Below are 26,774 nucleotides of genomic sequence, written 5' to 3'. Positions count from 1 at the left end.
AAATTCACGGATTTAAATAGATGTCTATTACCGGTATTCCCGAAAAATTATTTCACCAACGCACCAAGAATATTCAGAGACTAACTTCGAAAAAAAAAAAAACAAAGGAAAACAAAAATGCAATTTAGGGACTGCCGAATAAAAATGCGTCCGAGAAAAAAAAATACAGTTCTCGAGTAAGGCCAACTTTGCAATATCAAATTAAGGAAACCATTTACAGTTACAGATCAAATTTCCAAGAGCCCAGTTTTTGAAAAGGCGTTATCGTATATAAACTCAATAATAATTAAACTAATGCCGCTCTAAAATAGACGGGTTAAATTTATTGCTAGTTAAATGCAATACGAGTTGCTGGACTCTAAGACTTGACTGGACAGAATTTCACTTCCGTTATTTTTGCACTACTGAGGCAGTCAAAATAACGAACAGTTATGGAATAAGTTTATGCGCTTCTTGAACGGTCAGAGGACGAATCGGCTATATCCAGTCAATAAGGAACATTCTTGACGATCAGTCTCACCCATCAGAACTGATTCTAGACATCTCGAAGCGGATTACTTCCACGTAAATATCACTTTTGCACCCCATTGTTCCAAATTAAGTACTTCCAGCTTGAAGGAAAAAGCGATTAACTTTTAAGATATTATTCTACGTCTACTGCAACGTAACGAAAGTGTTACAAAACTTCAACAGCGATTTTCTTGAAAATGCCAAACAATTCATACGAGCTGTTCAAAATTTACCAAAATTTTGTATATTTTTCTCAGTTTTGTTTTGACAGTTCTCTTTAGCGTGTTTAAAGAAATCTGGTGGCCCAGCCAAAAAAACAAAAATTGGTTCTAAATGGTCGTTGGGAATTTTACACAAGTTTCGTGGGCTAGCTTGTACGTCTGTTCTCTGTGGTAAAATATTCAATTTTTTCACTTGAATTCCAGTTTTTTGCCAGCTTGAATTTGACAGATGGAAAAAACGTCTTTCTCGGCACACGCCTACTTGCCATCCGGTATCATTCTAACTTTTGGAGCATATTAACTTGAAGTTACATGCTGTCAAAAGACGACGAGTTGCAAAATTTTCCTCAAAAGATATGATGAAAATTAGAAAAGGACTGAGGACTGTTCTTTCCATAAGAATTAAAAAACCAGACAACAGTTGTTATTTTTAAATATATTTTTATTACAGTATAATAAATACTGGTTATATTCCAAATTCACATTATAAATATATTACAGTAATTATTATTATATTTTTTGTTGTATTATATTCCCATTCACGATCTTTTCTATCTGACGTTCTTTTTATATATTTTTTGTTTTCACGTGCTTATCTGTGTGTGTGTGTGTATTTTATTCATCTTCTTCATCATCTTTTGTTTCTATCGCTGATTTTTCTTTGTCGCGACTGCTAATATTTTGATGCTGTTGTTATTTTTTTTAATTTTTCAAGCGTCTCGAATATTTTGCTCCCACACGCGTATCAACGCATACGTACATGTTTAGGTTCCGAGACTGATAAACCCGAAATCCACTGAACCGATTGAACTCGTGTGGTTCATGTTTGTAGATTTTATTTGTTTGTGTTTTATTTCATTCGACACTTAAGTGCGGTCCAAAGCGTTCACTTTACACGTTGATAGTAGTTTATAAGATTTAGCTCTTTTGCGATAACAATCCCACAATGTTAATAAATGATTTTTGATCACTTTTTGCCTGTCATTTCTACTAGTTTGGATGTTTTCATTTTGTTGGTTTTTTTTCGTGTGCTTGGGTTAAAGTGTTTCACAAAACATTTCATCGATCTTGATTTAATTTGGCCTTGTGTTCTAAACTCTGCATCTAATCCTGTGGCTTGAGTCTAGTATCGTATGTTGTTTGCTCATTTTTAGGACTTATCGTTTTGGTAGCGGTTTTTCTCAAATTTGAAACGTTTTCTGCCATATGATCTTGACATTGGCAGACGCGTTTGCATAAAAGGCATTTGAAGTTATCGTGATGGTCGTTTTTGTTTTTTTTCTCATTCCTTAACTGGATTTTGTTTTGCAAAAAATATTTTTTGTGGATTTGTTTTTTTTTTGTTGCATAGATATGGACTGTAGAAGTTGGTTACTTTTCCTTTTCGAGAAGTATTGGTCCCAAAACGATATTTTCGCCCCATTTAACGAAAACGAAAATAAAATATCTTTACATTCATTAACCAGTGAAATAATTTGCGTGTGTCGTTTGTTTTTTTTTATTTCAGTCTTTTGTTTTAATAAGCATTATTTTATTTTAAACAAATTACCTTTCATGCGATTTTTGTTCATTTTTCGATCGAGTTTACGGTTTTAAAGACTGAATAGAACTGAAACTAGCCGGTGGTTGTTCTAACAATTTCCTCACTGCGCAAATCGTTCGTCGAAAATATCCACGATATCGTTTCGAACAGTGCCAGAAAAGCGCTAGAACAATTTAAAAAAGGGCATTACATTTATGGTCTATTGTAGAGTTATTTGTTGATGTTGTAAAAATGGTAACCGATCGTGATTTTCTCCTTTCCTTTTTGACAGCAGCTGACAGTGGTCGATGTACTATTCATTGAATGACAACTGTCCATCACCCAGCTAATTACCCTTGCTTAAAACGAAGTTAACTTAACTTCCCAATCGTAATTGTACTTGTGATTTGAAATTAACTTTACTTAACTATCACTAAACAAAACCTAGGGACTAATCCTTACTGGCTAACCATTGGCTTCATTCGTATATTTCTAGCTTATAGCTTAGCTATGTAAATTATATTTTAAAAATTACAACGAATCTATAGTTGCTTGCTACTGATCCCGACACTTTGAACTGATTTCTCGCACACTTGCTGTACAATATGCGAAGAAAAAACACAAAATTTTAATAATGCATTTCGAATCTTACTCTCTCTTTTCCTCGCACTGTCTCCTCTACTCAAACGCTCTGTGGTGAATTTCGTCCAGATTGTAATGTACACATAAGAAGGTTTAAAATAAAATCATTATGACTAACAATTATACGTATCTGATACCGAATATTACGAACTTATATACGGGAGCCTACTGCTTTGTCTTATTTAGCTGATCATCTTAATATTCATGTTACTGAATAACTCTAATAGAAGGTAAAATTACGCCTTACTGAGTAAACTGGCACAAATTTTGGGCCCTGATTGTACCTATCGAAAAGCAAAATAAAACAATGGTTTGAAACTCAAAATACAAACATTTGAATACCCGTAAAGGGTTCGACTTTTCTGCCAATTCTAAACGCCTAAAAGCCTCTAGCACTATACATATCGAGAAATCGAAAAATCTAAAAGAGAAACGCGTTACTTTGAAAGATCACAACTTGAAATCGAAACAAGTTAATAAACTAAAAATAAAAGATGAAGTGACAAATTCAGTTACGTATTCTCTGCTACCCATAACGGGCAGCACGATCATTCCGGAGCGCGTCACGGCTGTCAGTTGCTGTCAAACTAGGCTAGGTGTAACAACACCACACAGTTACCAGTTTGTTGTCACAAATCAAGTATTAAAAATGCTGGACTGTTATTCAGCAGCGATTGTTCCTGCGTCTGCTGTTCTTTTCACTGTTGTTTTGGTTGTTGTTAAAATCAGGATTGTTATTCAAGTTTCTATTGCGTGGTTGCTGTTGTTTGTTTTCCTTTATTGGTGAACCGTGACTCTTGCTGGTTGTCTTAAACCTTTCGTGGTTGCATGTTTGTTAGTGGATAACTTTTTTTGCTGTTTTAAAATGTAATTTTACTTCTTGAGTTCTATTGTATCAGTGATTTGCATTCTGGTTTATTTCTTTTTTCAACTATTTGTATTGTGTGAGTTGCTTTGAGTGAGTAATTAATCGATTTTTGTTTACAATTTTTGGTTGTTCGTAAGATATTCGAATCGAATTTTTGCTTTGTTTATTGCGATATATCTATAATGCTGGCTTTTTAATGTTTGTATGTGTATATTTTTTAAAGAAAATTGTCAAACTGTTTTATTTCAACTGCAATTTTTTGTTTGTGTTTGTGTTTATGAGGGAAAAGAATTCAAACACGCTGCTGCTGTTGGCTGTATTTACATCGCTTCTGCTTCGCTTTATTTTTCCTTGTTTTTTTCTGCCTTTCTTCCTATAGATGTTTGGCTGTGAGCGTGGGAATACAAAGTTGATTTAAATAAACAGAACTCAGGATTTAAAACAACAACAAACATAACCGGTCGCATTTATTCAGCTTTAGCTAATAATAATGTTTCATATTTACAGTTTAAAAATTATTTAAAGTAATGAAAAACCAAAAATTTAACGGTTAAACATTGTTAGAAGCGATTCCAGTTTTATTTTTTACTGTTCTGTTCTCGTTTGCTGTAGGGTTGTGTTGTATTATTCAATGGTTTTTACGTTATGCGTTTTCCAGTTGATAAATCCTAGGTATTCTTCACTTTGATCAAAAACTTTATTTCTATGTTTATTTTTTCATAGCTTACAATATTTTACACTTACATTTTTTTTCTTATGATTTTCTTTATCCTTTGCTTGATAACTCCTATGCCTTTTTTTTTGTTTCTATTCGTGAAACAGCAATGCCTATGCAGTTGTTTTTCTTTCGGTCAGCTGAGCTGTCGTTTGTGGACACGATTGAAATCGTCGATGTTCTCCAATTACTTCTGTCCAAGTTATCGGTACTTGCTTGTATTAAGTAAAAATGCGTTTTCCGTTTGTTTGCTCTTTATTTCTTGTATCTTCCTTCGATTAGAGATAGTTATCTATCTATGAATATTGATTTCTTTAACTTGCTCATTACAATGACGATCTTAATCAATAACGTAAAATTTAAGCAACTAAAAATCTACTCACTAAACCTGCTATATTGGACCAGCGGTCTTGAGGGTTTGCTTACTGCTCTAGCACATCTTCCCTCCAAAAACGTGGTTGCAAATTGGAGTGTTACCTTCTTTTATTTCAGTTTTATTAAAAAATAATGATACCTTAACAGTTCTACTAAGTGTGATAAAGAAAAAGAAAATATTTACTCTCTGTTCAAAATAACCAGCTTGGCAACTGTGTAATTCTGTAAAAAAAAACAATCGACAGACTGTCGTATGCGTCTATCACTTATGCCTAACGCGACACAAAATATTCATAACTGCGTTTGTCTTTTAAAAATCAATAATGCTCTTGTATGTGTATCTGTTGAATAATAGTAAAAAAATAATAATAGTAATAGTTTAACATAAAAATAGACTGACGCTGAGAATGAAATAACTAATAACACGAGGAAATATAAACTGAACTTACATTTTGAAGCTGAGTAAAGGAAATCATGAAAAAATATCTCTGAATACCTTATTCGAAACTAATGAACCTCGAAATTGTGAACTGAGAGGTGAAATAACTAACTACAAGTAACAATCAAGAAATAAATCAATATTCATTTCCGCTGCCGCGTTCCTTTTCACCCGGCATTTGGTTGATCGGAAGCTAGATTATCAATGTCGTAGGTCTACGCTCAATAAACCTGACCTTTGGAATGGTTCGATTGATTTTCCTTTGTTTTTGCCCTCAAGCATGAATTTACTTGTAAAGACTTCATTTATGGTCGAAATGTTCTCGTGAGAATGTATTGAAAACTAATCGATATTAACGAAAAACCGGTTTGTTATGTTAAATGTTTCTTATAAAAAGTAAATGTTAGCTCACTACCCAGAGTTTCCAAAACACAATGGCAATTGGGACGCAGTCCTCAAGCCATTGCTTTCGAATTCTCTGAAAGGTGTTCAATTAAGAGCTTTCGGTTCTTGTTTCGTGATGCTCCGTTCAGTCACGTTCTGTAAGTAAATAAATGCTGAACTGCATCAGTGCAGGCGATCCACCTTTCAAACTGACATTTTCATCTGTCAAACATCGAACAGTTGCAAACCCAGCGTTTCTCAGTTTTAAGGGGGAATGTTTAACGATGAACGGTTCCTGAGTTCCTGTCGAAATGTCTTGTTTTCATTGGTGATTATGAACGTTTCTAAATTCAAAACAGTCTGAGTCGTACCGGTAAATGCGTTTGCTTTGCGCTATCGATTGACAGCGCGCGTTGTCTTTCTTGGAATGCTTCTGACTCCCTGTGTGTGTGTGTGTAAGCGATGCAACTTGTGCAACGTTTGACAGTTTGCATTTCAGCAGATTCGGACGGCTAGCACGATCAGCTCAGCAGTCGCTGTTTGTTGATGTTGTTGTTTGTCTCAACACTGGTTTGTTGCTTTGTTGGCTGTAATTGTAACCGTAACTGTATCTGTTTTTGTTTGTTAAACATATGGATTGCTGCTTATCGTTGTTTGGATCTATAGAATATCGTTTTGCCTGTTGATGAATGCTGCTGCTGATGGTTGTGGTTGTTTGGAAAACGTAAAACCGTGCGTTTGTGTGAGTTATTTTCTTTGCTATTGGTTTGCTTGCTGCTTTGATTTGCTTCTGTTATTTATAGAGTGCTTTTTGCTGTGGCTATTTTTGTATAGTGGTGGAGAATGGAACTTAAAGTTTTACGAAAATTGTTTTTCGGTTCACCGTTTTTTTGTGGGTTTTTCAAGGGCTTTCGTGGATTTGGTAGTAAGGTTCATTGAGTTTAGTTTTTAATATTCAACCCGAAGCCTTTTCCAGTACTACTCTGTGCTCGTCTAGTCATTATCATCTTCTGTCAAAATGGTTATTGAAATCTTATTTGTTGTTTGTTTGTCTAAAGTTCCGTTATATCTGGGAATGATGTTTGCCTTCTTCTTCAATGTTTGGTTGTTACATTGGTTTTGGACCACGGAATTCGCTAATCCTTACTTTTTTTTTATCGTATTCGATTTGTGTATAATTTTGATTTTTTTCCACCCGAAACTGCTCTTTTGGTAGGTCCGAACAATCAGTTGATAAGTTATCTTGTTTTTAGTTCTGAGGTGTTGTAAAATGTTCTTCTCTTTCATATCTCTGATAATCGAACCATTACTATAAAAATGCCTAAATATACTCCAGTATCGTTTTTAATTTAGATTCCTAAAATTAAAATTAGTTCTGTTTTGTTCACTTTTAGTATAACCTATATCACATTTAGACATTCCATGAAAATATAAAGTTTTTTTTTGTTTATATACTTCAATGCATCATTATGAAATGGTTCATTTTCCCGTTTCAATTGTTTTCCTCAATGTGTATATATATGTAAATTTGGACAGAAAATACATACATATCATGTTTTTTTTATTGTGTTGGATGTATATAAGATTCCGTTTTTTTATTATTGTTTTTCGCTTATCGACATGATGATTAATGACTATGCTCACACATCAATATTCTTTCAGTATGTTAAGAGTTTGGAAAATGGTAAACACGGGTTGCCAACTTTTGTTTTTGTTGATAGAGAAATAACAAAATATGTTTCTGTGAGTGTTTATATACAAAGCCTTACTAGCATTTTCAAAACATTAATTTTTACACGTATGTCACGTATGCTTTTCTAAATCCTTAAATTCAAAGCACCATTTTGTTATCCTTTATTTTTCTTAAATCCTTATGTACCTTATAGTTGTGAACGAAAAGCAGCAAAACGCCTCAAACAAAGTTCAACGAAAACATTCATTTTTCTATTCTTATCTTAGCCTTGACACAATAATGTTTGGTGGAATCGCACTCGAGCCAATTCGACTAGTTCTGTGGACAACTGTTCATGAATAAGTTGGACATTTTTCACTATAAACAAATGAATTTTCGCAGTGCACGATCCAATGTTGTCCATGTGTTTTTTTTCTATCACAATACGTTGGATTAAATTTTGATTTAAAAAAATAAAATTAATATCACAATTTTGATTCCAATTTTGTTGGGTGTTGAGAATTTTGCCGGCAGGAAGGGACGGATCAATTTTCGCCAACCGCATGCTTATTCAAAGCGAGAAAAGTCTACTCATCTTCTTAGAAGAACACATTCGACCGATCACAGTTTCGTTGCCAAACGATGTTAATTTTTGATTTTTTTTTTTAAATTTATTTTCATTTAATGAAGAAAAAACAGTCTAATTTCGTTTGTTATCTTCCACATTGAGACACGGTAAAAAATTGATCCGATTTTCCTTCGGCTGGGATCACAATTTTGTTATTGCCAATCTTTTTTTCAGCTTTGATAAAGGAGAAGTTGCAAATCCAAGAAAGCGTTGAAATTTAGGAAACGGGAAATGAATTTACCTGCACAATCATTTTTTGTCTGCAAATCTGTTTACAGGCCCAATAACGCTAAGCATGTTTTTTTAGTTGTTGGTTGAATAGCGTACAATAAAATAATAGAGATATGATGTATTTATTTTTGTAAATTTCTTATACTGCATGAAACCTTAACTGTTACTTTTGCCAAAAGTGTGATCAAGACATTATGATTCCGGTGTATATGATTTTTGTCGCCATTAGACTTTCAAAACCACACCTGCGGCTAAAATACCTAAGAATGGTTCATTGAAAGATTCGAATTTTTAGTACAGTAGTTTTTTTTTTACATCGAAAACAGCTTTCTGTCTTATCTATTATTCCATAAATGATGCGTGCTAGAGTGAGTTTCATTTCTAGTTGTTTTTTTTTCAACTTTCCATCATCGTGTTTTTATATTCTGTGACAACAACCATGTACAAATTAAATTTCTTGTAATTTGTGTTTTGATTTGATTTTAATGAAAATTCTTTTAGAAGTGTTGATGATGTGGTACCTTCGGTTTCCTTTTTGTAGTATTTTTTTTGTATTATTTTCAGAGTCTTTGAACGCTGAATGTTTCATAACCCAAATACCACTTTCGCTTAATGTTCAGCGAGTTTCCCGCCTTCAATTAGATTTTTAAATATGATATAAGGCATTTTGCTTCAAATGAGTCCATTTCTTTATTTACCTTAACTGTTTGTTAATTCCTAGTACATTTACTTTTGGTTTTACTTTTTCTTCTAATTGTTTGGGCCACAATACTTTTAATTCAAATTTTAACAACTGTTTTGCATTAGAAGTTTTCTTTTTGGTTATGGGTGTAGATATTTTGTAGAGATAAATAAGTGTTTATTCGACTTTATCTTTAGGTGTACCTTTTTTTTTGTTCCTCTCGAAAAACGAAAACATTCTACTCTCTTTAAAGGTAATCGGTAATAGGTCAAATGAAGCGTAGATTTGACTTCATAAGTTTGATATCGAAAGAGCTATCGAAAATAGAACTAGTTTCTGAATAACACTGTTTGCGTTTTGTGATTTTGTTCAACTTTTTTTTTGTTTTCTTGTTGTTGTTTTTGTTTTGTTTTCTGGCACATTCATGGTGGTAAAGTTTCTGTATTTAAACGTTCGTCAAAAACAGTTCTGAACAGATTTTTGTTTTGTATAAAAGAATTCAAACAATATCTTTTGTTCTTTGACTACATCTACTAAGACTGGTTGTATGCAGTTTATTTTCAGAGGGCAATGATTTCTTATAACATATGTAATGCAAGACGAGATGCGTAATGTATTGTGTTCATTCAACTGATGTGGGTTTTTTTATAGATGTGTTTGTGTGGGTGAATATGGATGTTTTTTTTATTGTTCAGGCAGCCGTTTTTTAAGTGAATAGATCTGTTTTACATTATTGTTAACGATGTGTCTCCACAGTTCCAAAAGTATATTGATGATTTGTCAAAAAAAAAAAATTCAATTCCTCAAATAAAAAAAGTAGGGATTTCAATGGTTTTTGACTTATTTTGCTTGAAAATTAACATTATTAACAAATTCCACTTTTAAATGATCCAATTGTTTGATTGGGTGATTAAAGATCTTCGAACGCCTCTGTAAAGTAAAATAAAAATTCTAAATATTCCTCAATACCAGAACTGTGGCTTCACTACTGTTCACTCTTTTGCAATGTTATTGTTATTGTTTTAACGTTTTGTTTGCATTCGGGCAGATGTTGCACGAACTACAGATAGCAGATTTTCCGATCGGTGATGTGTTGTTCTTTGTGGAAATTAATTCACCTCAAACAAAAACCAGTTGCGACTTTATTGATTCTGTGATTGTTTTTTTCCCTAATACTACGCTTACTACCCGAACGTCCTCGAAAAGGTGGCATGCCGTTGTCCTGAGAGAGAAGATAGAAGAGGAAACGAAAACGTGGAATTTTTCTTTCCGCCTTTTTGTCTGACGTTACTCGATTCGGGTACGTATTCCGGGCATTTCCTTTCCTGTTTTTCTAACACTCTACCATTTACAAAGCTAATATTTTCTTTTACAATAAACATTCAACAAATGAGCTGATTGTTTGAAAAATGAAACTGAAAGCTAAATTTACTTACGGCCTAGGGAGAACTTCTAGCACTATTTTAATTATGTTTTTTTTTTTATTTTTTATCTTTGTTCACATTTTTTTTTGAAACGGAATGAAGTCTTTAACTCACAAGCGCTGTTCCTGTTGTTGTAGTTGTTTATGCAGTTCCTATTTATATGCAGCAACATGTCTTTGTTTTGTTTACTGTTTCACTATTGCCTTTCTGTTGGCTGTGTTCAGCTTGAAACACAAAAGCTAGAATCGACTTTAGGTTCGAAATTTGCATTACACCGTTTGTTTGGTTTTTTTTTGTTTTTACATAACTGTTTGTGTGATTGGTGATTATATTGAATTCTTAGTGTTTTTTTCTGTTTTTCTTGTTTACAACTATTGTTAATCGGGAACCTGCCCAGTGGCCGGAAAGCTCACCGGGCAACTGCTCGATTTATTCTTCTGTCTTTTTCAATGATTATTCTATTGTAGGAGGTGTGTGAATGTTGGGGGAAGGTTGAATCACAAGCCCATACTGTAGCAGTTTGAGCGATAGTGACTTTTGAAGTTTGTTTGAGTGTGTGTATTTTTGTGTGTAGGTTCAGGTTTGGGATTTTCAGGAGAAAACATTTGAAGGGGAGCTTTAGTTTGTTCATCTTATTATTAGTAATAATTATTACTGCCTTAGAGAGAAAAGTAACTGACAAGTTTAGAAAAAAGTGTATGTTTGTAGTATAAAAACTGTTCAGATAGGCATTGTGCGTGCTCATCCAAGTAACCAGGCTATTGTAGTTTTGACTAAACGTTTGAGTGTGTGTGTGTGTGTTTGTTCGTTTGTCTATTGTTGGTTTGTGGTTGGGCGCTCGCGATGAGCGCTTAAATCATGCAGCTGTAGTGATATCATCGGTTTGATTTATCGCGGTTTTAACTATTGCAGTGGTGGTGGTGGTGGTATTTCGTATCAACTGTGGTAGCAGCAATAATCATTTCAATCTATTGTTTGTTTGTTTTCATCTGTTTTCTAAGACTGTATAAGTGTGAGAGTTATCCGTTTGCTATTGTTGGTTTGCTATTGATGTATATGATTGGTTTGAGAGTTTCTATTGTTCAATTACCACAGTACACGCCTCTTATGCAAACTGATGAGGGGTGTATTGTGGTAAACAATCGACTGTTGGCTTAGATTTGTTCGTGGGGGGTTGTTGTTGGTTCGTTTGATTTTGAGTGCGTGTTGTGTGTGTGTGTTTCCAATCCGTCCTCACACACAGCGTCTGGTCTGCGAGTTGACCGGCAGAGGCGCTGTATGCGTTTGTTGTTGTTGTTGTTGTTGATGTTATTGTTGTTTATATTTTCTTTGCATTTGAAGTTTTCCAAAATTTTTGTGGTTGAATGGGCCGAAAAGTTTGTAATCCAAATTTCTTGCTTGACCTAAATCGAAAATAATTGTTTATAGTAGCAGTATTGTTGTTTCAATATTCAATGTAAAAGAAACGTTTCAACAAGATATGTTGCTGTTCTTCACTGTTCTTGTAGTTGTTGTAGTAGTTGTTACTATTGTTGTTATTGTTGCTATTTTAGTACATTGATGTAAACATTCCCAAAAGTTCCTCTTTGTTGTTCAGATAATTTTGATTGTGAAATAAAAAGAAACCAAAATGATAGATTCCAAGGAAAGCAAATGATCAACTTTCCCGGCTTTTCTTTAACGGGAGATTTCGTGCCAAATTAGGTTTCAGAACATTACTTAGTTTAGATTTTCCAGATGACATCCTCGATAGAATCATTCGCTTCGAAGCGTAAAAATATAAATCTGGTTACTCTTAGTGAGAAGTGATAAAAAATAATTGCACTATAGCTCTGGTAATATTTCGGGTTTTCTTCCGAATGGTACTTTGTTTTTGATTTTCGATAGTTTTCCGTCACGGTGCACATCATAAAATTCTAGCGCAAGAGTTACCACATAGAGAGAGAAGAGAATGTGTATTCTGGTAGAATATGTAGATCAGTGGTTTGTTATTCCAACAACAGAACCGAATTATGATGGTAGATTTTGTAGAATTTTTCGTTTGTATACGTCATAATCAATCTTATGTCTCTCCAGTGTTTGATTTGACTTAGCTGGTGGTTCAATACACATACCCATAATTTCGTTTAGCCGTAGTTGTTGCGCTTTTACATTTTTCCTGTTTGATGTAAAACGTTTTATAAATCAAAATAAAAGAAAAACAGTATTTTTTGTTATCAATGTTTTGCTAGCTGTCAACTTTTCCAAGTTTGGTATCATTTGTTGATAAAACGTATCTTCCTTGAATTGTTATCTATACAAAAACTGCTCTAATAATTTTTTTCATTTTTACATTGTAATTTCAATAAGATTTTCGCTTACCTCACTTAGGTTATCCTTTTGTCGATTTCCTTTTTTGATTTGTAAATATATAATTAAATAATTTTCCCTATATATTTTAATTTATTTTTACCTCTTCCTCCGCTGGTTTGCGTCTGCATTATTTCAATATAAATAACGAATATGTTACGGTTTTTCATCGTTCTAATTGCACTTTTTCATATTTTTGTTTAATATTAAATTACTTCCTTTTTGTCGCCACGTATTTTGTTTTTTTTTTCTTTGTTCTAACAAAACGAATCGGTATCGCGTTCGCTCATTAGGTTTTTGCATCTTTCAACTTTTCCACATAATCATTTTTCCGTTATCGTTCGCGCGTCTTTCTTTACTTGCCATTCGCTCACTCACTCTCTTTCATGTCAATTCTGATTCTTTTTTAATTCATGAGCTCATTTCGCTCTCGATTTTCCGACTCTTTAAGAAACATAAGACGTTGGATGATTTTTTTTTTAATTTTTACCATTCCATAACAATTTATTTTATTTTTTGATTTTAGCATTCTTCTCTATTATTTTTCTTAGTGATCCAATCATTGGTGTTTGTTGGCTTGGGGAGTAAATCGATATTCGAAACTAAAGATTGCAAACATAATGTGACAATTTTGGAAAAGGGAAATTTATCTGTCTGGTAGGACTGTTGATGTTGTAGATGTAGGGGGTTTGCTCGATTTGAAATTTGAAAATCGAAAAGTATGAAACCTATAATTTTTGTTTAGTTGTTTTTTGGACTACATGTTCTATTGTTAACCGAAACCCAGTAGTTACTGTATGTCTGTTATTTTAGCAAATGTTTGTTTAGATTTTGATATATCTGCTATTCGTTACAGTCTAAAATATCTTTTTTCTCAAAACACAATTTTTAATTTTTTCCATTCCTCGCTTGTTGTTTTTTTGGTTTTATTTTTTATCTGGGTGATTACTTTTAGAGAAAAATATACATCAAAATTTTGGATTATCAATCACAGATAGTGTATAAATATACTTTTTCATTGTTTAATTATATTATTTTATGTATAATTTCACCTTTTTTGTTTCTTATAAAATGCGTCCGTTTTCTCAAAGTGTGTTTTTTTCCTTTTAAATAATCGTTTGCATGAGTTTTTGAAACGACTATTTGAATTTTTTTTACTCTCGTGTATGGTCTCGGTGCTAAAGGTTGTGATTTTCCGCTTGTTCTTCAAGTGGTTGTTTCCTAAATGTTCCGCAAAAAATCACTCGCAAGGAAATCAACTGCAGTTGCAGCAATAATGATGTATCTCAAAAATTTTACTTTCTATCCTATCTTTTTAGAATAAAAATTCAACCATACACGTCTAACCATCGAAATCCATTCGAGTGGAAGAAACAACTAAGGGAGAGAAATGATACAGTTGGTAGCTCTTTTAATGGTAGGGGAGAGGAGAAAGGAGGTTGGCCAAATGGACCAGAGAGGGAGAATATTGTTATGGATTTTAAAATAAAATTTTTCTCAATACCGAAACAGAACCTATTCCAAAACGTTTCTAACACTGCCAATTTTACTGTTGAGAATAATAATCTTCTTATCCTGTTTTGTTGTTCTCCTTCTTATGCTTCTTACTTTTCTGTCTTTGATTTGAGGTATACGCGACGTGAAGACACACACATATATAAATTGTTTTATATATATACTTTAAATGGTTGTTTACTTGGTTGATTTTTTGTTCCTGTTCCAGTGTTTTTTTCTGTTCAAGAAGCTCTACAAGCTTTTGCGATTTTCCTGTTTGTATTTTCTTCTTCTTTTCTTTATAGTCGAAAGTCAAAAGTTCAGGAGCGAAGTTTATTCTGTTTTGAGTTTTGTGTAAACGTCTGTGTTTTTGTTTTCGCTTGGTATGTTAAGTCTGTTATTTGTTGCATGTGTATGGGAATGGGTCCTAGATTAGGATTTTACGGTTTTGGGATTGTTTGGTTTATTCACTTCATTGTCCAACCCCGATTATTCGCGTCGCAGATAATTTTGATGATAGTTATGATAAACTTTGGAGGATTAATGATATCAAGATACGAAACATTTACGATTTTTTGTTTACTTCTAGTTTCCGGTTGGAGGATTTTGTCAAACTTTGCATTTTTGTTGTGTTTTTTTCTGTTTGAGGTTGTGGGCCCAGGCTTTAGTTTATCCAAAATGTAACTAGATAAAACATTAAGATTTTTATCTCTTTTGGTTTTCTATCGTTTTGTGATATAAATTTTGATATTTCACGTAGTACACAAATAGTTTAGGTAGATTTTTGCATCAAAAGATTTGATTTTTCCTTTTTTTTTTTTGTTAAAGATAAAAACGTCGAAACATAGATTATTTTTATATATAAATTTTGCTCTGGCCTACACGATTCTTCCTTTGTCTTTTATTTTTTCAAAGTTATAAACATAAATACATCTCTTGACTTTTTGATATCGTTAAGTTATTTTTCCTTACGATTTTGTCTCGATAATATCTTATGTATGGAATAGAATTTTGAACACCAAATACGAGTTTTGTCCCTTGATTCGTACAGTTTTTTTTGTTTTTGTCTCACAAGTATTTTTTTTTTATAATTTTGAATTTTACTTTAGCCACGACATAAATTTTTTTCTGTTTACAAAATGTGCAGTTTATTTTTTATATTCCATACTTTAAGTATCTTTTTCCTTCTCTGGTGGAAAGTGATATAGTTTTCGTTTTTTTTATTCTCTGGTAAAGATTTTGGTTGAAAAAACTAGCTGCGAAAAATATTCGAATCAAAGGTAATGAAATTATAGGGTTTTTTTTTCTCATTTGTTGTTATGATACTCGTCGTTGCTGCCAAAAGAACACTAATGGATTCACCGAAAGAGAGCAAAGAGTAGGGTTTGGGGATAATTGCGTGTTTGATCGATTAATTTTTTTCCCGCTGTACTCCGATCTGATGTGGGTATTTTTTTTTATTTCTTCCACTCACACCTCAATTCACAATCATTACTCGAACGATTGTACCTATGTGTGAATGTGCGTGTCGGTAACTGGGGATTGTTTTAATTGAGTTGTGCTCAAATGGTTTGGGGAACGTGCCATCTGAAGCGAGACCCGTGAACTTGAAAGTCTTTTTTTCCGAAAAAATTAAGCTGAGGAGCCTTTTTTTCCAATGCATAGAGGTTTCTAGATTTGTTTAAATTTCATGGAGGTTTTATTTCTCGAAGTTTATGCTGTAGAACCCACGGTGACATGTTTTTTTCACCTCAATCCCTAAAAGCGCATCAACAATGGAGAATTGGTGCAAGAAGTTAATCCTTCGCATCAATCGTCCATCGCGTGGAAGCAACATAAAAAACAGAGAAGGAAAAAGCTCTTGATTTTTTTTAACGAAACGACACACTGAATAATTCGATTAACGCAATATTATTCTTCTTTATGGCTTTGAGTTAAATTTAAGAAGAAATGTTAAGTTACCCAAACTGAGTAACAGAGAAAATATTAAAAATATTACGTCCAAAACTTATTTCAATTCCCGATTCAAGTTTTAGTACAATCAGTTACTAGAAAGAATCGATCAACTCAAGAAAGTTTTTTGTTTGAAAATAAAAAGTTTTCTATTCGTAATTCCGAAAACATCATCCTAGAAAAGTTAAACCTAGTCCACACTAGAAGACGATTGCGCAGTTTTGGATGCTGCAACGAAGGAGAGATCATTTTATAGCTACGGTAGACTTTGAGACGAATTTCAAGTCTTCCGAACACCATGGGAAACCTGAAACTTTCCTGTAAGAACCAAAATAGAGCTACCGTTGCCCAGAGTGGGCCAGGATTAAAATTCGAAAATTGGATCCGCCTCAACACAATCTCAATATTTTGACAGATAGAACTGCTTGCACAATTGAAAAAAAAAAAAAACAAGTTTGTTCTTAAAAATACCTTAAATACCCGCTGAGTAGCCACGATCTAATTAAATCACGCATTATCCTAAACAAAGCTCTGTACATTCTCCCGATTGATTCTAGCATTTCATGAAAATTCGAGCGCAAGCGATTCGAGTGTCATTAACAACATCATTTTTCAACGAAATCCTAGTTGTTTAGGGTGTTCCGAAAATTGGCTAAACTATTGTTTCTTACGTGTCATAATTCGAGGAAGGAGGAAAATGAGTGTTGGTTGGTTGTCCGAAATAAGCGATTTTCTGAATTTTTGTTTTCAAGGGAATCCCAGAACTGCTTCCAGTCTGGTCTGGGGATTTTGTTCTCTTGGTAAGGATAGGTGACGTTGGTTTCAGTTGAGGTTTGGTTTCTGTTGAATCGGTGAGTGGATGAGTTATTACAAGAGCCTATTTGTCGATTGTCAAAAAACACGCACCAACAATTTATTGGGCGCAGTTTTATTTCTCCTTCATAAACTTAGCCTTTACGGCCAGTCAAAGTTTCAGGGATTTAGGATTTTTACGCGATTTTTCTTTAGTTCTGCTAAGTCACCATATCATCATCATCATCTTTGTTTGTTTTGTTTTTGATTAAATCTCTCTATTTGTGGTTTTTTTCCCCTGTTTCAATATAGTTTTGAAACGTTACCGATGCAGCTTTTCTTTGTTTCGGTTTTTTAACTACAATAATAATATTTGAACTACTTTTTGCGTCTAGCCTAGAAACGTACGTGAGCGCCAGAGCGCTTCCAGCGGAAGTCGCTTCTATGAGCTGTCGTCGATTGCAGCCGTAGCCGTCGAGTGTTTGCCAGCGGCGGCGGCGGCAGCCGCAACCATCAGCCGCTGTTGGTGATGGGAGAGGTCTAGATCCGATCCTTGGCCGCCACCGCTGCCTCCTCCATTGTGCTGGTCTTCCATCGATGTCCTTTTGTGGTGGTGCGCCGCGGACATCGATGTGAGGTCTTCACGAAGCTTGATAAGATCCTCAACGGCTCGGTTACCCTTGGCAATAAGTTCCGCTCGATGACTGTCCAAAAGGTTGCCGTCGGCAGAATCGGTGCCAAGTAGCAATCGCTGTTGCTGTTGCTGGTGGTGGTGGTGGTGCTGGTGATGGTGATCGGCATAGGGTCCGCCTAGTCCTCCAGGTTTACTGCTCCCAGCGGATGAGGTGGATTCGGCATCGGGACTGGCTCGTTCGCGTTTGATTTGGTCTGGCAGGAAGTTGAGCGGACTGGCAGCACTGCGTTTAGCGCTAGCCTTGGCAAGAAGAGCTGCGGTTGGATCATCGTGGGATTCGGATAATGATGGAGGATGCAGGTTGTTTTTCTTCATCAGCTGATCGAACAGGGCACCGTGCGGTAGATCACCAGGTTTTTTGTCCAAGCTATGTCGGATGATGTCATCCAGGAGGGATCCGTTCGTGTTGGTTCCATCGTATATGCTTTCGGCTAATTCGCGAGCTGATTTGGCTGTACTCACGGTTCCACCACTGTTACCGGGGTGGCCTTTACCTTCCTGTTGAAACCTCTGCATCATAGGGGATGCAAAGATATTATCGGCCGAAGGTGCTGAGCCTGAACCGGAGGCAGATTGTCGTCCAAAATCCGTCATCGGTATTCCGGGAAAATTGGACGCGTGGTGAGGCCACAGGAATGGTGATGTATAAGGTAGTTGTGATGCCATAGCCGCGTCGAACATGGGCATTTTGAGACTTCCGTTTGGAGATGCTCCGGGATAAGCGTTCTTCATGTGCATCTTCGCTCCCATGCCTAAACTTTTGCTTTTGTCTAGGCTTCGCATTCCTCCGAGTTCGGACTTAAGCCCATCTAACCCAGGTTGCGGTTTGGGTTCCCGCTTTCGGGGCCTCATCAAATGACGTTCTTTAACCTTGTATTCGAGAGTGGAATGAGGTACCCCGTAGTAGCTTCCAGCACGATGCACAGACATTTCGCCACGTTGAACAGCCTTCACCGCTTCAACCAAACTATCGCGATCATAGTTTCGATATTTGCCACGCTTGGGCCTGGTTCCTTTACCGGCTGCATTGGCTGCAGCAAGCTGGGCTGCCGCGTTGATTTGCGTTATGTTAGGATTTGTGCCGAAGTGGGAGATGTCTGTACCGCCTAGGTTCTTGATGACCGATATTGTGGGCCTTTTGTAGCGTTCCATATGGTCCATTTGTTGCTTGAGAAGATCCGATTGGTGATGTTGTTGGAAATTTTTACTAATGCTGCGCACGATAACGTCGTTGATCGAAAGTTTTCCACTACCGAGCAGATTGGGAGGCGACTGGGAATTGCTCAGGGGGGAGGCGGACATCACGGACGACAACGAATGATGATGGTTCGATAGTTGGTTTGGTGTTAGTTGCGGTAGACTTTGTTGAGGACTAGCTGTGTGTATTGGCCGCGTACTAGAGCTACCACTGCCGGTACTTCCAGTGCTATTGTTTAGGTTGGGCGTTGATCCTGGTCCCATCACTAGGCTGCTCAGATCACGCGACGTAGCGGCGGTGGTCGGTGGTGAGGGAGTAGACAGGCTATGGTGAAGCTCACCGTTCTTGCCGCTAGCCGAAAGTAAAGCGCTCGTGGCAACCGGAATCGGAGTACTACCGGGAATTGGCTTGTAGGATGGAATTTTCAAAATTACTTGAGAATCATCGCTTCCACCATCGTTAAGATCCATCGAGGAGGTAGTTTCCGGTGTGCCGGATGCCGTTCGGGGCTTGTTGTTCTGCTGCATGAACAGAAGTCGCGGATCAAATGGTTGTCCATTATTGAGGGTTGGCGTACTGGCATTTGGTCGCTGCTGAGGAATGTGCTGCTCATTGACGTTAGTCCGTTTCAGTTGTTCGGCGATCAATTCCTGTTGATGCAGGAGCTTTTTCAGCAGCTCAGATAGTGTTGACAAGCTTGCCTGAGCTGCTGCCGCTTCTTCGGGGTTCTTGGATTGTGTAGCAGTGTTGGTGAGACCTGGAATCCCTCCTGCCAGCAGAAGGCTTTGAATTTGTAGGATCAAGTTTGGGTCGATCATGCTGTTGGCTGCCGCGGCTAACGGCGAAGATTGTGGTTGACCAGTCGAAAGTGGCGTCTGCGGTTGGATCGGTTTTAACAGAGGAGGCTCCGGAGTGGTCTGGTGTTGTGGTGGCGTCGATGGAGTCGACCTTGGTTCCGGCTTCGGGGTACTACTATCGCCTCGGTACATCCGTAGATATGCTTCGGCAATGGCTTGCTGGTTCAGCTTCATCGCAAGGCTATCCTCTTTGCCGTCGTCCTCGATCGAATCCTTATCGTCATCGTCGTCGTCGATGAGTGCCGTCAACGGTATGGTACTCAACATCTCCCGCTCTCGTTCGATTGCCAGTTTGTAAACTTTGTTACGCAAGGTGGAACGGGGAATGCCATATTGGACGGCAGCCCTTCTCGTTCCCAGCTTACCGTTCAATATATCCTGCAGTGCGTTCTGTAACTCGTCTTCCGTGTAAGTGCGTCGTCCACCGGTGGGAGAAAGCCGGGGTTTAGCTCTGAGAAAGAAAAAAAAATACAAAAAAACATGACTGTTTGCGCGCACATTTCGAACCTTAGAAGGTTTAGTTGGAAGCCATTTTTATTATGTTTTCGGTTGCCTTCTTCTAATCCGAATCAAAGGGAAACGAGTGAAACGAACACAATCGAAAAAAGTAGGCCATTGCTGTATGGGCAAATGGTTTCCCAAAAGAGGGGTTCCAAAATTTCGTATCTCTTCCTCTCCCTTGCTTTCTGCCTAATCTTTGGAGACGGAAGATTAGATGAAGGAAGAAGTGAAAACCTAAAACCTGTTTTTGTGAAGAGGGAGGAGCCATTCAGTAGTCCATCCACCGAAGTACGCCAGCTTGGTGCGTTTCTTGCTTCCATTCGTCATTGTGCGTGTGCGTTTTTGTTATGCGGGCGGAAGTGCGTACAAGTGATTAGAAGTTTGCTCATAGACATTTGTTAAAGAAGGTCATTTTTTTAGCTCTTCAGTAAGCTATAGAATTAGAAGCAAACCCACCGAAAACAAACGGAATAGGTAGAACACGAACGAAGGTAGAACACAAACCGGCTACCATAAGGTGGATAGCTTTGTAATTTGAAGCCGGTGAGAATCGTACGAGTATGGGTGTTTTGTTCCCCTCCCTTCGTTTGGTTCTTCTAAAGGTGAGTCACTTTGCTATTTGCTTTGCTGAACAACATTTACAGTTTTGGTTTCAGGTTGTTGTGTTTTTTTTTCATTTGTGGTTCGCTTTCGAAACCAAAATTTTTAATCGAATCGAATCATGACGCTGATACCAGCCAGCGCAAGGTGAAGAAAAAAAAAGAAAACCCTGCACCGTTTTCGATTTCGGTAACCCGCTGCAGCACGGTGCAAAAATGCGATTCGTTTCGATATTTCAGTTCAGAACAGTATGTACCTGGAGGGACCTACAAGCAAAGACCGCGATTGGCAAATCGTTTTCGCGGAAATTCTTCGGGTAGACGATTACCTATCGAATGGAGGATATTCTTACCCATGTTCTCTGATATGTTCTGTGCATAGCGGTTTCGGGTGGTGTGAAACCAAATCGGCACCCGCAATTTTGCAGGTTTTTTCGAAGGTTCTCATAGGGCATTTTTTTCGGTACCCTGTTGTACACACTCTACATATTGGCGGGTTTATTATTTTGGAACGCGCAGGGCGCCACATGCTTCAGAATTAAATTTACTGAGAACCGATCCCCCGGCTACGAATCAAAAATAAAAAAAAACACGAAAAAGGTGAATAAAAAAAGGGATTGGACTTCTTTAAGCGCTAGCTAAAGAGAAAATATGTGAGTTTTTGTGCCTCGTAAGCGTTGTTTGCCAATGGGATTTTGGCTGCCGAGGCCAACTTCTCTGGGTTGCAGCAGTTCCAGCTGATGGTGGCTGAAACCGATGCCGTGTGGGAAAATACCCGGACAGGTGTGATGAATATTGCATGGATTAATTTCTCGATACTAATTGGACCGACCGAACAGAAACAACACCCAATCACTTTGGTGCGGACGTTTACCTACAAAATCAGCGACACTGCCTTCAACCGAAATCTGCATTTAATTTGCTATTTCTGGAATTCCGGTTGCTCACGAAGGTGCAGCAATTTTGAAAATGCAAATTTTTTGTGGTTTGTTTTTTAAATTTCTTGTCAAAGCCCTTGAAATAGGATGCTAAAAAATTAAAAAAAAAACATTTATTAAATGGAAGCTTATAATTTCTCACAGCACAAAAAGTTGTCAATTGTCCAATGTTTTCATGCATGTTAGGGATATTTTTGATAGCAAGCCGTGAAGTTCTAACATCAAAAGGCGTCTTCGCAAGAGCTGGGGACCAGCTACGACGACTATTGATGTTAATAAAGGCCTTTTGACAGCACAAATGTTGCCCTCGGCCGTTCGCTTGAAGTTAAAAAACAATCGTATTTTATTTTGCTTTTGGGCGACTATTTGCACAATACAGACCGAAGAAAGCCCTGTGGAAGACGGCATTCAATGTTTCGTTTTGCGGTAAGATACGATCAGGTTTTCGTTATAGATGTCGTTTGAATCTAGGAATCACCAGATAATGTAGGGGAGATGAGGGCATAACGAGCACCCGAGGCATAATGAGAACTACGCTTTTCTACGAAAGTGCGTATTTTCTTAAATAAATGTTCATGAGGATTTGTTTCGTACTTCCTATAGTATTAATTTTTCACAAAAAAAGGAATCTCCTTAACATCTTTACAGAGATATTTAAAAAAAACTAGCTTGGTTCTCAAGTTACGAAAATATTATAATTTTTGAGCACCACGAAATAAGCTCTTATGATCTTAAAATAACCTTGATTTATAATGTACGCACTGCAACATGATGTACACATTGTTTCTCAATTTTTACCATCAAAAAATTTTTGATTTTTCACTTTTATCAATTTTAAAACACGTTGTTGAATCTCAACAATATTGGTCACTCTAGAAGCTAATGGTAAACAATATTGTATTCAAGCTTGCGAAGGAGTTATGTTTAAGTCATTTGCTGAATGTTGCCAGTTTCATGTTTTGAATGTGTAATTGTTCCATGTATGCGCGGGAAAAAGTGTAATGAAGAGTTATGTTACAATAAACGGTCTCTTTTACAGTCAGACGATCACGAGACAAGTTGTCTTTTTTTGTATCCGCAATGGTCATCACACAACATTTGGTGCCGTGACCAGGATAGCAAAGCTTTGCTATCTTGTCGAATAACCCTGGACCCCATCGAGCGACCCTTGATCCTGCCTGGTAACCCTAGACGTGTACCGGATGTCCCTTTCCAGAAAGTAGGTAACTATTTGTATCCTGTTCCTAATCGTCAGTCGTTATTATGACCCAGTTCCTGCTCGCAACGACTGAAGTAGCTCTGTGACCCAAATTTGTTTGATACGACCCCGATCAGCAATTCGACCCAGATGGGAAGTACTGGTTGGTCCAATGCCAGCCATCTGGGTTTCTGCCGTACTGACTGCCAGTCCGTACAAGCTTCCAACAGTACCCACTGCAGATACTTTGGAGGCGATTGCGCCGATTGCTGATCAATTGGCTTTGATTCCCACTCCAGCAAAACACCGTACCCGATCAACAATGCGACCCGGGTGGGTGGTACTGGTGTTTATGGTCAAACACCAGCCATCCGGGCTTTTGCCGTACTGGCTGCCGGCCAGTACTCGCTTGGAAAGTACTTACCATGTATGTACCTCCAAGTCAGTGCGCCCATTGTTGGTCATTTTGGCAAAGGAAACCTCCATCAACATCAATCCCGTGTGTCTAAAATATTTCCGAAGAGGGCCGACTCGTCGAAATTCCGTTGGAGATTTCAACAGCATCCGATCTCCAGTTCCAATGTTGACAGAATCCTGGATCCAGCAGCCGTTCGTGCAGTACCTACCAGTTCCGATGGTCCGAAGTCCCATTTCCACCAATTGTTGAGCCAGCTAAGAGTTTCTATAGTTAGTTACGGTATTTTACTGCAAAAGGAATTCAGTGGACTCTATTTTGCTGCAGATTTTCACAAGTGCATGAAGAACAAAACAAAGCTAGGGCCGCCAGTTATAAAACGTTCGTTTTAGGTGGCCAGTATGTTGAATCTCAACAATATTGGTCACTCTAGAAGCTAATGGTAAACAATATTGTATTCAAGCTTGCGAAGGAGTTATGTTTAAGTCATTTGCTGAATGTTGCCAGTTTCATGTTTTGAATGTGTAATTGTTCCATGTATGCGCGGGAAAAAGTGTAATGAAGAGTTATGTTACAATAAACGGTCTCTTTTACAGTCAGACGATCACGAGACAAGTTGTCTTTTTTTGTATCCGCAATGGTCATCACACAACACACGTTTTTACTTAAATTTGTTGACTAGGGGCATATAGAGCACCATATTATCGAGGCATAATGAGCATTTTCTGCCGTAGAATCTAGCAGCGAATTAAAATTGATTTATAGCGCCACACCTTGACTAGTTTTCATCCGACAATTTAGCCTATTGGTAAGGTGTCGGAGAGGTAATCAAAAGACTAGAGTTGGATTTCTGTTCGAGGTGATTTTTTTCCATTCACAATTCATGATCGATTTTACATTATACGGCTAGTAGCATCATCCTCCGTAAAAAAGCACTTAATGTATGAGCGTGCGTGAATTGTTTGTATTCTACAAACAGACCTAGATTATTTTGTTATTGCTTTGTTTGATGAATCTACGACTCACCTGACTTCATCGAATTGAATTCGCTGCTAGATTCCCCGGCAAAAACGCACATCTTGCTCTGATTAATGGTGCTCATACTGCCTCAGGGGGGGTTCTCATTATGCCTCCACAGTGGCTGGTTTTCAGCTTTTGGCAAAATTTTTTAAAATGCATTTTTTAACGTTTTCATCTAGTTTTTCACGTTTCAGCCCGTTAGGGAATAGGCTTTTCAAGTGTCTGAACACGAAACAATAATGTAACCTACATATTATAACTATTTTCTATGGTTAAATAACCGTTTTCCTTAAGGTGGCCATTATGCCCCCATCTCCCCTACGGTTTGGAAGGCAGTAAAAATGAGTCATTTTTAGGCAAAATCGAAATATTTGGTCGGTGAGTTCCTATACGCTTTGTTATTTTGAAGGTTTGTAAGTCCATATTTATAAATTTTCATCAGTAAAATTATTCCAGTGCAATGGAATAGCAATGTTTTTATTTAAACATTTTATTTATTATTTTTAATCATGTTTTTGTCATGCTGAAACATAAAAATTTCAACGCCTGGAAAGATTAGGTAGTGATTTGGATTGAAAAACTTTTTTTTGAAAATTATATTTACTTATATCCTTGTTATAATTGATGTTATCCAAATTGTAACTTGAATTCATATGTGTTTATCTTGGAAAACTAATTCTGGTTGAATGAAATTTCAAGTTACACGAATAACAACAGTACAACATTGTTTGATTAGATTACAACAAAATTTAAAAAAAAATTTTTTTTTTCAAACTTGTTCTTTGAAATAATTCCCAATATTTGTATGCCTAGATGCATATGGATACGCATTTTAGAAAAACAATCAAAGTTTTGGTGATACCAGCCGTTTATGACATTTTTGAATTTATTTTATCGCAGAATAAATTTAAACAAATCTCAGCAGACCAGTTTCAATAGAATTTGAAATATAAAATTTAGTTAAAAATAAAAGTAATTGCACTGAAATCCGTTCATCTTCGGCTACATAACATCAATTTGAATTTTTTTCATATTGAAGGTGAATAAATTTTCTATCAATCATTTGAACTTCATTTTTGCGTAGGCATTGAAAAACTGTTGATAATTTTGGATTTATTATCAAGTAAACGATGAAAAACTCTTATTTTCAGGAGAAATTTCAATTTCATCGACTTTTTTCGACCAGATTATTGCATTTGATTTTTTTAAGTTTTTATGAATTTCTATGGTTAATTCAAACCAACAATTTCTAGAGGTTTCCACCACAATGGGAATTAAATTTTAGAAATTATGATTGTTTTACTGATACATTAATGCTTCATTAATGCTGTAATCTAAAAGAAACTTTAAAAAAAGCTCAACTTTACAGCTAAATATATATGTATAACATCATCCAAAGATGTTCAATAAACAATGTTCATAGAAAGCTCTCATGAGGGATGGATGACCCCATAGATGTTAAAATCCCAATGATCAAATAAATATTAAAAAAAAAGAAAGCTCCTTAAGTTTTTTTTAACGCTGATTGATTTGCTCAATTTTTCTTACATGACTTCTATTTACACGGTTATTTACTCGTAAATTAACACGTTGTTTGAGAGATAATATTTCAAGTCTTACTTGTAAACGGCGAATTTGATACAGCGTAGAAACCTTTGTGAATTTTGTAGAAAAATTAGTTTGTTTGGTGATTTTTGTTTAAAAATTTGAAGACTCAAGAAAACTTCCATTATGATATATAATGAACAATTGAGTCGAAAAAGATGGTGATACCTAATATAAGAAAATTTAGTAAAAATTCGGGCGAAAAAAATTATCTCTATAATTCTATAATCTATAATTATTTGGAAGCAACTTAAGCAATTTTTTCGTGAACGTGCTCCCAGAGCTGTGTTGAACCAATGAATTCAAATTGAGACTAAAGTTTGATTTTCTTCAGTGAACTTTTCTTAAAATTTCCCAAGAAAAAAAGCGGGACATTTTGAGGAAAAAGCGGGAAAGCGGGAAATCCAACAATTTTTTGAGTAAATTTCTGCTTAGTTTTATAATTTCTTGCCAAAACCCTTGAAATAGGATACTAAAAAATTAAAAAAAAAAACATTTTTTTTTCTACAAATTAAGGAGTGATAATTTTTTTTAAATGGAAGCTTATAATTATTCACAAGATACAACACAAAATGTTGTCAATTGTCCACACGGAAAATAAAAAAAAGGTAAAATTTACCTTTTTGCGAGGTGATTTTTTTCCACCTCTCTTTCGAGGTAAATTTTACCATTCACCTAGCAAAAAGGTAAATTTTACCTTTTTTCAATTCACCTAGCAAAATGGTAAATTTTACCTTTTTCGCATTCACCTAACAAAATAGTAAATAATATCGTTTTCCCATTCACTGATTTGAAAGGTAAATGCTAGTTGGTTTGTTCAATAAAAATGAAAACAAAATTCATTGAAA

General features: G+C 36.2%; 1 protein-coding gene across 3 annotated transcripts in view; it reads right to left on the bottom strand.

Annotated features, from left to right (window-relative positions):
• Window positions 1-1,152: 1,152 nt before the first annotated feature.
• LOC129740396 (mushroom body large-type Kenyon cell-specific protein 1) overlaps window positions 1,153-26,774 on the bottom strand; it is a 532,001-nt gene continuing 506,379 nt past the window's right edge. For all 3 annotated transcript variants that reach the window (XM_055732054.1, XM_055732053.1, XM_055732055.1), the window contains one exon: window positions 1,153-20,101. In XM_055732054.1, the coding sequence (XP_055588029.1) occupies window positions 17,344-20,101 (2,758 nt within the window). In that variant the 3' untranslated portion in view covers window positions 1,153-17,343. The remainder of the gene's footprint in view (window positions 20,102-26,774) is intronic.

The sequence above is a fragment of the Uranotaenia lowii genome, chromosome 1 (genome assembly GCF_029784155.1).
Source record: "Uranotaenia lowii strain MFRU-FL chromosome 1, ASM2978415v1, whole genome shotgun sequence".
Classification (NCBI taxonomy): domain Eukaryota; kingdom Metazoa; phylum Arthropoda; class Insecta; order Diptera; family Culicidae; genus Uranotaenia; species Uranotaenia lowii.
This window is presented reverse-complemented; position numbering and strand designations above follow the sequence as displayed.